Source organism: Plectropomus leopardus, chromosome 24 (assembly GCF_026936395.1).
Source record: "Plectropomus leopardus strain MGB_pleo_1.0 chromosome 24, ASM2693639v1, whole genome shotgun sequence".
Taxonomy (NCBI): domain Eukaryota; kingdom Metazoa; phylum Chordata; class Actinopteri; order Perciformes; family Serranidae; genus Plectropomus; species Plectropomus leopardus.
Genome location: NC_142199.1, coordinates 14,364,477 through 14,378,502, shown reverse-complemented (window position 1 = coordinate 14,378,502; position 14,026 = coordinate 14,364,477). Strand labels below are relative to the sequence as shown.

Here is a 14,026-nt window from a genome sequence, read left to right as displayed (position 1 = left end):
TAACGTTGAAACAAGAAGACAAAATAATGCAAGACGCAAAATGTCAGTATAAATGAATAAATACAAACGCATAAAAATAATAAAAGCATTAATAGGACAAAAATTAAAACACTACAAATAAAACATGATTTAATTTAAATTTAAGATACAATTTTAAAAAGAAATTAAAAATGAAATAAAAGATATGAATAGTTTCCTATTTGTTTCAAACCATTGAGGACGATTAAATCTTATTGATTTTAGAATCATAAATCAGTTGTTACATTCCACCAACAGCGGTGCGAATTTTAAAACAGCACTTTATTAAAATTATTGTAAGGTTTCCTTTAAATGTATTTGTAGTTTATATTTGTATTTAAATGATTCATGTGCCTTTATTATTGTCTGAAGTGCGAGACACTGAGTTTTATTTTATTTCATTTTATTTTCATCCCACAACTTCCATAAACTGACCCCTGCCTCACGTCGTACGTACGAGTGACGTGATCGCGTTCACTGCGTCGCGCTCCCAACCGACGCTCCTGCGTCTGTCTGTCTCCAATGGCAACCAAGTGCCCTTGCGTAGTTTATAAATGATGGAGTCCCTCACAGAGAGCGAAATAGCACAGATAGCGAGGCAGCAGGTAGGCGAGCATTGAATTAACATCTGGGAACTTTATTTAATGAATGAAAACAGAATGTCGTGTTATTATGTCGCCAGGAACTTTGTAACAGGAGATAATCGACCCAAACACGCAGTAACCGGTTAGAGAGTTAACACTAGCTAACTAACAAAACACACTGCTGCTCATTCTTTGCACCGTATAGCCACTAAAACGTTTATACTAATGTCTCCCAGCTACATTACTAAGAGTTATACTTCATGTTAAGTTCTGAAATGTTTTTATTATATGGGCTATTTACTCAAATACTGCACTTGAGTACAACTTTTGGCACTTGTACTTGAGTATCTACATTTTATGCTACTTTATACTCTCTTCCATTTAATTTAAGACTGAAATATTGTACTCCACTCCACTATATTTATTTGACATAGTTACTTTGAAGATTGTTAATATAACTACAAAACAGTATAATGGCCTCTTATAATCTGATACGTTGCATTAACTACAAAACTGTGTAAGGTATAAGGCTCTGTTCATTATTTATGAGAGAGGAGGGCTGATGCAAAACGAGGGAGGCAATGTATTTCCCCCAGACAGTCAGGGAAGCTCAAGTCAAACTAACTAACTCGGGGGGATCTTGATTTAAAAAAAAAAAAAAAAAAAAGGAAAGAAAAAAGTTTATTTCATCCTGATGATTTTGAGGGATTTGAGGGGTGTTTTTTCTATGATTTTTCTAAAAATTTTGAGTTTTTTGGGTGGTTTTTTTTTTATTTTTCTGCATTGGTTACTTGTAATACTTTTTCCCTGATTATACTTACTTTAACTTAAGTAACATTTTCAATGCAGGACTTCTACTTGTAACATATATTTTTTACAAAATGGTATTAATACTTTTACTTAAATAAAGGATCTAGATGCTTCATCCATCACTGCTTATATCAGCAAAAACAATGTGTATATAAAGTGATTAAATTATAATTCAAAGACAGAAGTGCAGAACAATTCAGTTCAGTTGTGTCATAAATAAAAATTAAAGCTCCACAACTTAAAATCCTGCATATTCATCAGTGCATTAATAATAAAATAATTGTGTTTTTGTGTGTGTATCCCTGTCTGTGACAGAGAGAGGCAGGTGTGCAGAGGCTCAGCTGTCACTTCTCTTGGCCTGAGTTCTGCGATGAACGGCAGTGCTTCCACCAGGAGTTTGTGTATGACATCGCCATGTTCGCTGCGGCCAGTGGCTTCCCCTGGCGTCACGTGATCCGGGCTGCTGTGATTGCCAAAGGCATCTTCCCTCAGCTGGACGGTCAGAGCAAACCGCAGACAATCTGCTCGTGTGTTTTATTAAAACATCATTCAAAGAGCGCAGTTGTGTATCTTATTCTGCTGGTGATTGGTGGAATAAACCTCCCAGGCTTCTATCTTGTCTTTTATCCATCAGGTCTCAATGTACCCAAACTGTTGTCCCTGTTGAGAGACGCGCTGTCTGAATATTTGCCAAACCTCACCTCTGTCCACCGACACGAGTTCACCCGCTTCCTCACAGACACCTGCATCAGCCGGCGGAGGCTTTTCCAGGCGGCAGTGAGCGGAGCTGCTAACATGTCCATCGCTCAGCTACACTTGGAGGTGCAGTTGCCACCCACGCCCTGTCCTCTAGCACAGGTAACAAAGCTTCTATCATCAGTGACAAGCAACCAGCAGTGGTGGAAGAAGTATCCTTTACTCTAGTAAAAGTGCTAATACCACCCTGCGAAAGTACTCTGTTGCAAGTTAAGGTCCTGCATGAAAATGTTACTTAAGTAAAAGTAAGTAAATATGCTAAATTATTAAAAGTAAAAGTACCTCATGCAGGAAAATCTAAAAACAAAACACCTCATTACCTCAAAATTATTTAAAAAAAGAAGTAAAAAACACCCCAAACTTAGTAAAAAAGAAACAGAAAACAAAAGTGTGTGTGACTGTGTGTGTGTTTAAAAAAACAAATTAGAAAGAATAAAAAAATATACACAGAGGAAAAAAAAAACACCCCAAAGATCTCAACATTAAAAAGAAAAATGAAAATCTTTGCATAAAGTCTACTCATAATTTTTATGCAAAGATCTTATTTGTAAAATAAGTAAAGCTGACAGTTAAATATAGTGAAGAAAAAAGTACAGCGTTTCCCTCTAAAGTGTAGTGGAGTAAAAGTATAGAGTAGCATGAACAGAAAATACTCAAGTAAAGTACCACACACATTTTGACTTAAGTACAGTACTTGAGTAAATGTACTTAGTTACATTCAACCCCTAGCAGACAGCTCCAGTGAACACATGCATGTGATGGGTGTGTGTTAACGTGCAGGGGACAGATTTACATGAGTGGGAGCATCAGCACCAACGAGGGAAGCTCACCTCAATGTTGCGGCAGAAGGAGGAGATGCTGCAGAGGCTGCGAGAGGGGTCAAGGGTCACTTTGGGGGAGGTTGATGTTCCTGAAAATGAGCAACTGGACAAAGAGGTAAGACTCACAAAAGGAAAAAGAATTTTGGAATATCTTCAGTGCTCTGATGAACAGTTTTACTCTGCAGGGTGTTGTGGCGTTGGTTCGTGCAGCAGTGAGGGCCACAGAGGGCCAGATGCTGCAGAGTCTGAACCAAGAGGCGTCCCTGCTCAGCGACATCCTGCAGCTCAGACTGCAGCAGGCGGCTCTGGCCACAGGACGGCTCCACAGTCCTGTTCTCTGTAACACAAGTCACAGCGGCGCACATCCAGACGCAGCAGGAAAGGCGAAGCAGCACACAGCAAAAACAGGACAGAGGGAGTCTGGGCGTGCAGTGTGAAGACATGACGTATGAACAAGTAATTTCCATTTTGAACTCTTTTGCTTCTGGAGATTTCTGTGTTATTTCTCACCATTTCTGACCTACATCATTGTCCATTGTGGGAAATTTAAAAAAGTATCTTCAGGTATCAGACACTAAAATGTAATGCTTCTTAAGACCTTATAGAGATCATTTTTAAAACAAATTTTAGACTGAATTTTTGAAAAAAATCATCAAGTCGAGATCATTTTGTCACGATTTAACTTATCTTCTAAAAATTCAGTTAACTTAAAAATGTAAGGCAGCCCAGACACTAACATTTTCAGGTTAAAACAGTTTATATTTACAGTGTAGAAATTAGTAAATATGTGGCCTTGTGCAGATGTAGGTTTTATGTAGGAATATGGTTATTAGAGTGAGTTTGATTAATCTACATTTTGCCAACAGGTAAATGTAAGTAAAATAAAAAAGTACTAGGTTTAAATGTTTTTACATCCGTGTGTACTTTCAGGTGGAACAAGGAGACTCATTTTGACAAAGGCAATTACAAGATAGACAAATGAAACTAGATCTACTCGCTAGATTCACTAGATTTCAATGGAAAAGCCGTAAGAAGTGGTTTCATTTCAAGTTTCAAGTATTTATTTAAAAAGAAAAGAAGTCTTTGGTTTGACAGAAAAAGCTGCAAAGAATAGCTCTATAAATAACACAAATATCCCAAAAATTAAAACAACTTGAGCTGTAATGCTTTTCATTCTACACATCTTTCACAAACAGACAGCACAGCTCCAAAACTGAAGAGCTCAGTTTTACTCAGTAAAATAAAAATGACTGCTACATTCATTGATTCATAAAGAACATTCATAAAGATTCAGCACCGAGACTGCAGCTTCTAGACAGAATGCAACAATACAAGTCATTAAAATAGAAATAACACGAATATAAAAGCAGCTAGTGCAAAAGTCAAACAGCTATTAGAAGCTTTTCTTGTTTAACTGGAACATTTATTTTAAAGGTCAACAGCTCTGCTTGGCAACTACGGTTGCAGCACCTGTAAACTACAGCAGGGCTGCCAGTTGGGCAAAACTCTAGAGCAACAGTACCCAAATAAAGCCTTTCTGTGTTTATGGTTACAGTACGTTTGGTGACCAGTTGGAGTGCAGCTCGAACTCGGAGTCAGCTGGTTTTTGGGATGGCAGAGGTGCCTCCCTAAGGCAAGCGTTTAGCTGCTACATATGACAGACGCATAATATACAGCAGGCTGTCATCTGCATACTTACATTCACAATATGACATGAATACAGTACATTCAGAGAGAGAACTCAACTCTCTTAACACTTCAGTAACTTTGCAATTGTATCCAGCGTGCTCTTGCACAAACGCCGGATGGATGGAGATTAAGAGGGAGAAAAGAGATGTGATGGACAGATTAGGAGGGAGAGGAAGAGTGAAGAGAGCTGGAATGTCTTTATGCTTCTGATATGGAGGTTCACATTGTATTTTTATGGTCAAATTGATTGCATTTATTTTTTATTAGACTATTTTTTAGTCCTCTTTTTTTTAATATTTCAGGTCATATGTGGTGACTTTGTCGAGACATAACTTTTTAAAACAAAATACTGAAGGCTAAAATGCTCTTAAATCCTCACGCGCAGTACTGTGTAAAAGGCTTAGGCCAACTGAAACTTTTTTATTTTAGGAGGGTTAAAATAACCACGCATATTTATTTCTCAGTAGTCTCTTTACTACAGTGCAATCAGAACATGCAGGAAACATTTACACTGTATTAAAAATGCTAATATTTCAGAATAAAACAATTATTTGAGCTACCTTTTTTTATGATTGTGCAATTCTTTGTTTTGCACTAAATATTGACTTCAGTCTGTTTGTTTGTTTTAATGCATTGTTCTGTTTTCTTTTTTGTATCTTAATAAAGAGACTGAGAAAGAATTAAAGAAAGAAACACAAAAAGAAAGAATAAAAGAAAGATATCCTCATTCAAACTTTGCTAAAACAGTAACTGGTGGCCTAAGACTTTTGCACAGTACTGTATTTTCAAAATAAAGCTTTGCTACAAAAGGCTCAGTAGACTTGTGCGAGCTGGTTTTGCACGGTGATGTGGGTCAGCATGGTCTGCACCAACTCTGAGAGGTCGTACTCGTGCTTCCAGCCCCAGTCCCGCCTCGCCGCGCTGTCATCGAATGCCATTGGCCAGCCGTCCGCTAAAAAAAATAAAAAGAGACAGGAAAGAGATTTGGTATTCAGCCAAAACTCTTTGTGACTATTAGGTAGTCTGACACCGGTCTCACCTATAGCCTGCAGGACTGGATCCACTTTGTAGGTGACCTTGACGTCAGGCAGGACTTTGTGTATCTCCTGGGTGAGGTCGTGTGGTGTGAAGCTCATAGCATTGATGTTGTAGGTGCGGCTGAGAAGTGTTTCCTCCGAAGCCTCCAAGAACTCTAAAGTGGCCCTGAGACAGTCATCTGGACAGGAAGAGGTTCAGACGAAGGGGGGGCAAAGTGACGGGTGAGCAGGAGAGGAGAGATAAGAAAGAGATGGAGGGAAAACAAGGTGGATTACAGTTTGAGCATCATTAGGAAAATTGAAATAGTGACAGAAAAAAACAGCTATTTTTTGACTAAATTACAATGTCCGACATTACCAATGTACATCATAGGAAGCCGCGTGTCGCTGCGCAGGTTGCACTGAAAACAACCGGTTTTCACAGCTGCATGGAAGATCTGGACAGCATAATCTGGGAAATTAGAAAAAACAGTTCAAGATTAAGACCAACAACAACAGAACGCATTATATCTCTTTTGTTAAATCCGTATAAACAGTAGCTAACTACAAAAGCTCGGTCCACCATCTTTATTCCACTCTCAGGTAGCTTTCACCTTAAAGGGATAGTTTGAATTTATTAAAGGGGGCTTGTAGGACGTCAGTGAGTTACCTACAGTAGATAGCTGTCGACATGCCCCCAGTTTGGAGAAGCAGACAGAACTACCGCCACATAAGCTAAGCCATGTACTGCTGTGAACGGGGGAGGCATCAAAATATATTAAAGGGAGGTAGTCTGTGCTACATTTAGAATATTTTCACAGCTTTTCTTTGGCGAACTGAAACATATCTCCGCTCTTGTCAAAGCCACCAGAATCCTTTTACAAAAACAGTAATTTTTAACTTGCAGAACACGAGAGCTGCTGGTCTAACACTGCCAAATACATTTTGCTGGTGCTTCTGTCTGCTTCTCTAAACAGGGAGCGTGCCGACTGGCATCCATTGTGGGAAACACTCACTATGGCTAAGTATTTCATACAACCCCACTTTAAAAGAAATTGTACTATCTCTTTAAACACCTCCTCCTCAGACCTGCTTACCTGTGGTTCCTCCTCCAGGCTGGGAGTCAGCTGAGATGATTCCTGGATACCTGAGGCAGCGGAAATCCAGCCCGTACCTGTGGTGGTAGTACTGACAAAGAGAGGGAGGCAAAGCTTTAAAAGGTAATAAGAACTTTATTTATGTATTGCCTTTAAAACAGAGTTTACATATGCTTTGACAAACAAAGCAAAAGTAGAAATGGGATACACAGAGGGCAATACCACAAAAAAAGCCATACAGTCCTACTGAACACAAGCGAGACAAAGCTAGGGTAAAATTAGGAGAAAAATTAAAACAAGAGGACGAACAAACCAAGATGCAAAATGTCAATGGAAAATAATACAAATAAATAGACCAAAAACAACAAAAGCAAACCACAAATTCAAGGAAATAAAAAGAAATTAACATTGGTTAAAAAAAATAAATAAAAAGTAAAATAAAATAGGTTTTAAAAAAAGAAGTAAAAATAATAATAAAAAACTGAAAATAAATAAAAAAACACAATCACATGAAAGCAAGTCTATAAAATGGGTTTTAAAAAGTGATTTAAAAGAAGTCACTGTTTCTGTGAGCCTTATCTCCTCGGGCAGGTCGTCCCAGAGCCGAGGGCCCTGATAGCAAAAGCACGGTCACCTGTAGTTTTGAGCCTCAACTTTGGAATGACCAGATGGGCCCCACCTGAGGATCTGAGGCTGTAAATTGGCTCCTTTGGGCTCAACATTTCAACACACTTGATGCCTCTGTGTGCCTCACCTCACCCATCAGCTCTGCATGGACCTTGGAGACACCGTAGATGGTGCGCGGTCTCTGCACACACAGGTGGGGGGTTGGGTCCCTGGGTGAGGACGGACCGAAGGCACCGATCGTGCTGGGGACAAACACACGCAGACCATGTTCGGTTGCGATGTCTAATATGTTATGGAGACCTACAAAGAGAGAGAGGGTGCACGTAAGAGTCCGTGTTGAGGTGAAGCTAAATACTTTTACAACAGAATCTGTAATCTTCGGTACTTTCACAGTAATATAAATTTAATGAAAATGTTTGCGCATTTACCTGTGATGTTGACCTCTTTGGCTAGTGCGACGTTGTTCTCTCCGACAGCGGACAGCACAGCTGAATAGTGAACCAGCCAGCTGATGTTGTTGTTCACCACAATTTCCCTGAGGTTCTTATAGTCAAGAATGTCTGAGAAGATGAATGGACCTGTGGGGGACACAAAAGACTATTTTTTTCTATATTTTCTGGGCCCAAATGAGAATGAATTCCCCCAAAGGAAACATTTATCCTAAAATTGACAGATTTGCTTGAAAACAACCTCACAACAAAACCTGAGTGATGTTTTTTTGGTTGGTAAAAATCGATCAGGTATTATATAATCTTGTACCTGTGTTGAAAAAATTGCACAGACCCAAAAGTCAATTTATTTTGAATTCCATGGAAGAAAAAAAACCAAAAAACACACCATTGTGGTAAACGTGGTTGGGGGGTTTCCTGATGTCGGAAAGGATCACATTGTTTTTTCCAAATCGTCTCCTGAAGGTGAAACAAAAATGTAAACAAAATGTAAATATTAACCGAAGAGAAGATTTTTCACTGTTTTCGCTGGTTTTTGAACTACATCCTAGATTATTGAGTTGATAGCCAAGATGTAACTCCTTACCTCAGCAACTTGGCGAGCCCCACCCCGAGCTGTCCAAGCCCTCCTGCAATGGACAAAAAGAAAGAAAAATGAGTTACCAAAGACAAGAGTCATTGTGTCTGTGTTAAACTTTATATTATAGGAGGAAACCTAAAAGATAGAGCTGATATAGTAACACAGACCAGTCAAACACCCACCAGTGATGAGGACTTTAGGGTGGTCTGTATCAGTGCAGGATGAGGGAGCTGTTCTCCCAAAAGCTGCCAACTGTCGTGAGGATGAGCTGATACCACATACTGCTGACATCAATCGCGCAACACTGCACTGGCTCCCAGCATGCTTCACTGCACCCCTCACTGACTGCATCACCAGCATTGTACACCTCCTAGAAACAAAAGCATGCATTAACAGCAACAGTGACCACATCTGAAGTACTACCATGTCACAACAGTTGCATCACGGTTACTGAATGCACTAATGCTGTCAAGAGCAATCTGTCTCTGAGCTTCAGGTGTAGGTGTCGCTCTAGATGCTGCCCCGGTGTACAGAACAGTGTGTACTTTTACTCTTTATTCAGTGTCACTGTAGTCGTAATTTATTCTGCAGATTAACTGTGATAATTTCTGGTTTGTTTCTCTCTGGTTCTTTAATTGTCATTGCTTCATCTTTGGTTTTAATTTACCTTAATACCTTTTATTCTAAAGGTGGAAATTTAAAGGCACATTTTGCCTATTTATTAAATTGGAGCAGGCAAAATAAAGACACACAATGTGTGAATAAAGTCTTGCCTAATCCTAACACCTACCTCAGATTAGCTTCTTGCAGCCTGCTGCTGACTTGGTCTAAATATAGACTAGTTCATATATATTCCAGACCATCCTCAATCTTGTAGGGGCAGTTAGGTTCATGTGGACCAATCCGAAATGCCAACTTAGATGTGTACACTTACAAAAATAATGCAATCTAACAAGTTAGTAGCTCTGCAATGTATATTACATTTGTGTATTCGAATTTAAAAGTTGAGATCAATGCATTATTAGGAAGTATGGCTTTACAACTGCGTTACTACATGCATTACACACTGATTATTTATATATATTTATAAATGTATTGCAGCTTTATTACTTGACATACAATCTATCCCGAATTGAAAACAGTACCTAAATGAATGTCAAAAATGTGTTATGTCGTGTTTTAAGAGTTATACATGTTTAAAACCCGGAAAGACATTTAAATTTGTGATTTTTAAAATTAAGTTCAACGGGACGTGCTTGCCTCAAACTGCACCTGCGCTCAAACAACAGCGTTACCAAACCGGGTGCTAAACTAATGTTTCCTACCATATATTAATAATAATAATGTGACTATCTGTGGTGCCAGGCCAACATAACACCACCTCTCCCCCTGCTGCTGGACGTTAGATAACGGTATCGTCAGCCTGGCTATCATCTAACAGCCTGACGTGAACATTAGCGAGCTGAGGCTTTATGCTTTATCCGCTAAAACTCCGCCGATCAGGCTGCAAACGGCTCTCTGAACTGGGTAAATAAACACTTACAGTAAAATCAATGTTATTTCTTACTTTAATGTCAATCTTACAAATGAAAAGTCGTCTTGGGACTCCTTCAGACTGCCAGTGTTTGTGATGGGACATGGAAAGTAATCGCGTGGCTCAGATGCACTGTGATTGGTTTACAGCTCGAGAGGCTTGTCCCGCGAGCCTGCCCAAATAAAATACAAACTTCCTGTTGTGGCTTTCAAAATAAAATCTGTATTTACAACTGAAGGAAAGGGTGATCAAATTAATTTCCGGTACTACAGTAAGTGTTGGGAAGGTTACTTTTGAAATGTAATATTTTACAGATTATTGGTTACTTTAAAAAAAAGTTATGAATAAGGGACTCGTTATTTATGAGAGGGGAAAGTTGGCGCAAAATGGGGGAGATACCTCAAATATTTTTTTAGCATTGGGGAGGGAGTTCTTTTACCTGGTTTAGGGGAGGGATTTTCAGCTTTGAATGGTGGTTTTGTTTGTTTTGACTAAAAAAACAAACACCCAAAGACACACAAAAGATATGGTAATCGTGGAGTGACGGTCATGCATTTTTCTCCAGTCCGTCAGGGTGGCTGGCTGGTTTAAGGAAAATTATCTGTACCTCAAGGGAGGGGTCATGATATAAAAAACAACAACAAACCAAAACAAAACAATCACAAAAAAAAATGAAAGTGATGTAACTTATTACATTTAATTACTTCCTGATAAACTGGAAAATAAAGCTGAAGAATGTCCAGCAATAGGCTATCCCAAGAGAAATCGCAGATGCAAGGGGAAAAGATGCAAAGCAATACAATGAATGTCATATTCTACATATAAACGTATTTTATTGCAAACAGCTTATTTGGATGTAACCCCTTTGCTATCACCAACATTTTGATTTGTAAAGGAGAGTAGTTTTTTTTTTTTTGATATAGCATAACCCTCCCCGGATTTACAAATATTTCCCCTTAATCCATTCTGTATGACTAAGGGGAAATGCATGACCATCCCTAAATAACAATATTTCAGTATTTATCTATAAATGGTGTGATTTTGGAGATTTCGAGACAATTACATTGAAAGATCTTTGAAATATTTTTCTTACTTTATATTATATACTACCTAGGAAATAAACTATTAATAATAAGTAACTAATTAATAATTAATAAAATAATGGCTCTAAATGAAATTAAAAAAATAATATGATAATAGTAAATAATAAGTAAACAGTAAGTTTCTTGTTTTCCGTATATAGGGGAAACAGCGCCCCCTGTGGTTGTAACTGCAGGTGAACGTCGCCAATCATGTGATCAATAGACGACACTGCACCCTAACAGGATTAAACACAGGTCCGTTAACCTTTTAGCAGCTCCGGTTCCCCCGTCTTAAAGTCTGTGGGCTTTTAAAATAGGCTTTGGGTAAAATGCCTTAAATAAGGTCTGTGGTTAACACAGGATAAATATATTTAGACGTTTTGTTCTGCAAGGTAAAATACGTCCGCGACTTGCCCGCCTTTACAGCTTTCCAGAGTCGCTCTCAAACTTGTAGATTTATCTGTTTATAATATTCTTCGATCGTGTTTTTACCATGGATCTATTATAAATCGGTGTTTACAGTTGTAGTTGTAGTTGTGACGTTTAAGTCGTGCGACCATTGGTGTATAGTCCATGGATCTATTTTAAATTGCCTAATAATAGCTTTTTTGCTTCTGGCCATTTCATTTATGCTTCAGAACTCACAAAAATTGTGTCCCTCTGTGAATATTATCATGCTAAACAAAACGTGTAAGTCTGTTCATCAGAGAGCTTTTTTTGTTTGTTTTTGGCGATAATCGTAAATCCCATTTAAAAATCCCATAAGGTTTTTGATGAGGGAACCACTGCGATGCCAACTTCCTGGTTGGTTGGCCTACAAAAATACGTCATCCTTTCGCCACTCAATAGAGTTAATTAAAAGTCAATTAAACACACAGAAGAAGAAGAATTAGTTTCCTGTCTGAAGGTCAAAACACCATGTCGGGGTATTGTCATTGTCAGGCCGCGGCAAAGCCGTAAGTGGACGATTTTTAAAAAGGAAACTATTAAATTAACGGCGAAGCCAACCATATAATGTGACAATTGACATTTATCAACGTTATTTATATGAAATAATATTGGCTAGTTAGCTTGTTTCGTAATGTTGCTAATGCTAACGCTACCGCGTTTTGGAACAGCTGCATAAGCTAATTAGCGGCGACGGAGAACGAAGAAATGGACTTTTGTTAACCAACTAACCGAAACACGGACGCAGACAGCAGGTGCAGTGGGACATATCATGACGTGGAAATTTCTGGAAAGCCACATGAACTTGGACGTCACCAACGTAAGTGAGACACACCTACTGTTTACTTCTCTGTCTCTTTGCTTGCTTGTTCCTTTATGGCTAAATGTCTACTTTTGACTGTATTTTAATCGATTTTCATCTCTTAATTGTGCTCTTCTTGTTAATATGAAAGCGATATTATGTACTGTACTGAAGCTGTTGTGTTGTTGCTGCTGTCAGCCCGCCGAGGCTTTGAATAATTTGGTTTTATTGGTTGTTTTGCATTTGCAATGTTTGTCTGCTAGAATTTCTTTATTACTGTTTTTATTAAGCTGAGCTGTAGTGAGTCATTCGCTTTAACACAGTGAAGTCAGGTAATTTGAGACATAAGGTTAAATTGGACAAATACAGTGTGACTTGTTGGGCTCTTAAATATTAGCAGGACTAAACATGTCCTCGAGTTGTTGCTACAAATGTGCTTTACATGAAACAATCATTTAGATTGTTAGTCTTAGAGTTAAAAATATTACAGGTCTCAACTTGCAGAACAGTAAATTGCAGCTAAAATAATAAGGGCATAACAACAAAAGTAGTTGCAGGATGCTGTTTTTTATTCAAAGTTATACAGATATTTTCACTACGCTCTTTACTTTTTTATGGGAAAGGGTTTTGAGTGAGTACTTAATGTATTCAGGTAAAAAAGTTCTATGCTAAAACCAGCATGGTTTAGGTTACTGGATGAAATAACTCTGACTTAAATTATTATTTATTATTATTTTTTTATTTTATTTTTTTTTTTTAGATTTTATTGTCTCAGAAAAAATAAAACTGAAAATTAAAACTGTGAGTCCATATCCACATCAGTCACAATACTCAAGAATAAGCCATAATTGTTACGCAAGCATGTCAATAATTATACTTTAACTTTATGCCGACAAGAATATATTTGGATATAATCCCTTTGTAATCACCAACATTTTGACTGGCATCTAATTTGATAATAATAATAAAAAAACACATTACATGCCAGACATTTACAGAAATTTTAGTATTTTTTTCTCTTAGAAAATATCAAAATTGATTCTGTGAGTCCATATCAGCCACAATACTCAAGAATTAGCCATAATTGTTACACACATGCATGTCAATTGTAGACAATATGGCTCCAAGGAAACAGACAACAAAAGAATGGGAACAGCATGGCTAAAAAGTTTAACAATCATCTTTTAATAAATAGCCAGAGGTTACATGAATGATTTAACAAATTAATGAGATAAATGCATTTAACCAGTTAAAAACACACGAACATGATTTTTCATATGACCTTACCTGCTGTCCCAGTTTACCTGAACATGTTATCGGACTGAGGTCAGGGTTTTTGACCTGTTTGAAGTCCTAAAGTTTCGAAATTATTTTACTTAACAACATTTTTTTTCATAGACTCATAGCAGAGAACCATAACAAAGCAACAAAGATAGACCACATAGTTTTTGCTGGTTTTCTTGTTAATCATCCAAAAAGTGTCCAAAATTACCTGACTTCATCCTATTGAAGCTGTTGTGTTGTTGCTGCTGTCAGCCCGCCGCGGCTTTGAATAATTTGGTTTCATGGTAGTTTTGTATTTGCAGTGTGTGTGACATGTGAATGAGCTTGAACAGAAGGTCTGCTAGCTGCTTCTAAGAACTCCTTCATTATTGTTTTATATTAATCTGGGCTGTAAAGAATCATTAGGTTTAATAATGGGAATATGGTTGGC

At 37.9% G+C, this 14,026-nt stretch overlaps 2 protein-coding genes across 7 annotated transcripts in view; one reads left to right on the top strand and one right to left on the bottom strand.

The window, feature by feature from the left end:
- c24h8orf74 (chromosome 24 C8orf74 homolog) overlaps positions 1-6,943 on the top strand; it is a 29,335-nt gene extending 22,392 nt beyond the window's left edge. For 2 of the 4 annotated variants that reach the window (XM_088074824.1, XM_088074823.1), the window contains 5 exons: positions 1,728-1,911; positions 2,047-2,270; positions 2,949-3,104; positions 3,175-3,445; positions 6,810-6,943. In XM_088074824.1, the coding sequence (XP_087930950.1) occupies positions 1,827-1,911; positions 2,047-2,270; positions 2,949-3,104; positions 3,175-3,426 (717 nt within the window). In that variant the 5' untranslated portion in view covers positions 1,728-1,826 and the 3' untranslated portion in view covers positions 3,427-3,445; positions 6,810-6,943. Of the gene's footprint in view, positions 1-520; positions 624-1,727; positions 1,912-2,046; positions 2,271-2,948; positions 3,105-3,174; positions 3,446-6,671 lie in introns of those variants that run through there. The other 2 variants (XM_042512820.2, XM_088074822.1) reach the window with 2 other exon arrangements.
- LOC121962822 (L-threonine 3-dehydrogenase, mitochondrial-like) lies at positions 3,797-10,132 on the bottom strand. Of its 3 annotated transcripts, none has more exons than XM_088074821.1 (10): positions 10,015-10,132; positions 8,630-8,817; positions 8,454-8,496; positions 8,256-8,326; positions 7,847-7,996; positions 7,546-7,718; positions 6,792-6,882; positions 6,074-6,166; positions 5,718-5,894; positions 3,797-5,630 (listed from the first exon to the last, which is right to left on the bottom strand). In XM_088074821.1, exons 2-10 carry the CDS (start codon positions 8,805-8,807, stop codon positions 5,491-5,493), a joined length of 1,116 nt encoding a protein of 371 aa, XP_087930947.1. In that variant the 5' UTR covers positions 8,808-8,817; positions 10,015-10,132; the 3' UTR covers positions 3,797-5,490. The 3 variants fall into 3 exon arrangements, with proteins under 3 accessions (XP_087930947.1, XP_042369064.1, XP_087930946.1); XM_042513130.2 differs by having other exon boundaries at positions 10,032-10,122; XM_088074820.1 differs by lacking the exon at positions 10,015-10,132 and having other exon boundaries at positions 8,630-8,837.
- Between the last annotated feature and the right edge of the window lie 3,894 nt (positions 10,133-14,026).

Excerpts from the sequence above, each read along its gene's own strand:
- LOC121962822 (XM_088074820.1), bottom strand. The coding sequence starts at position 8,837 with ATGCATGCTTTTGTTTCTAGGAGGTGTACAATGCTGGTGATGCAGTCA. Across the intron at positions 8,327-8,453 it reads GGGCTCGCCAAGTTGCTGAG|GAGACGATTTGGAAAAAACA; the intron begins GTAAGGAGTTAC and ends TTTCACCTTCAG. Across the intron at positions 5,631-5,717 it reads TCCAGTCCTGCAGGCTATAG|CGGACGGCTGGCCAATGGCA; the intron begins GTGAGACCGGTG and ends TATTTTTTTTAG.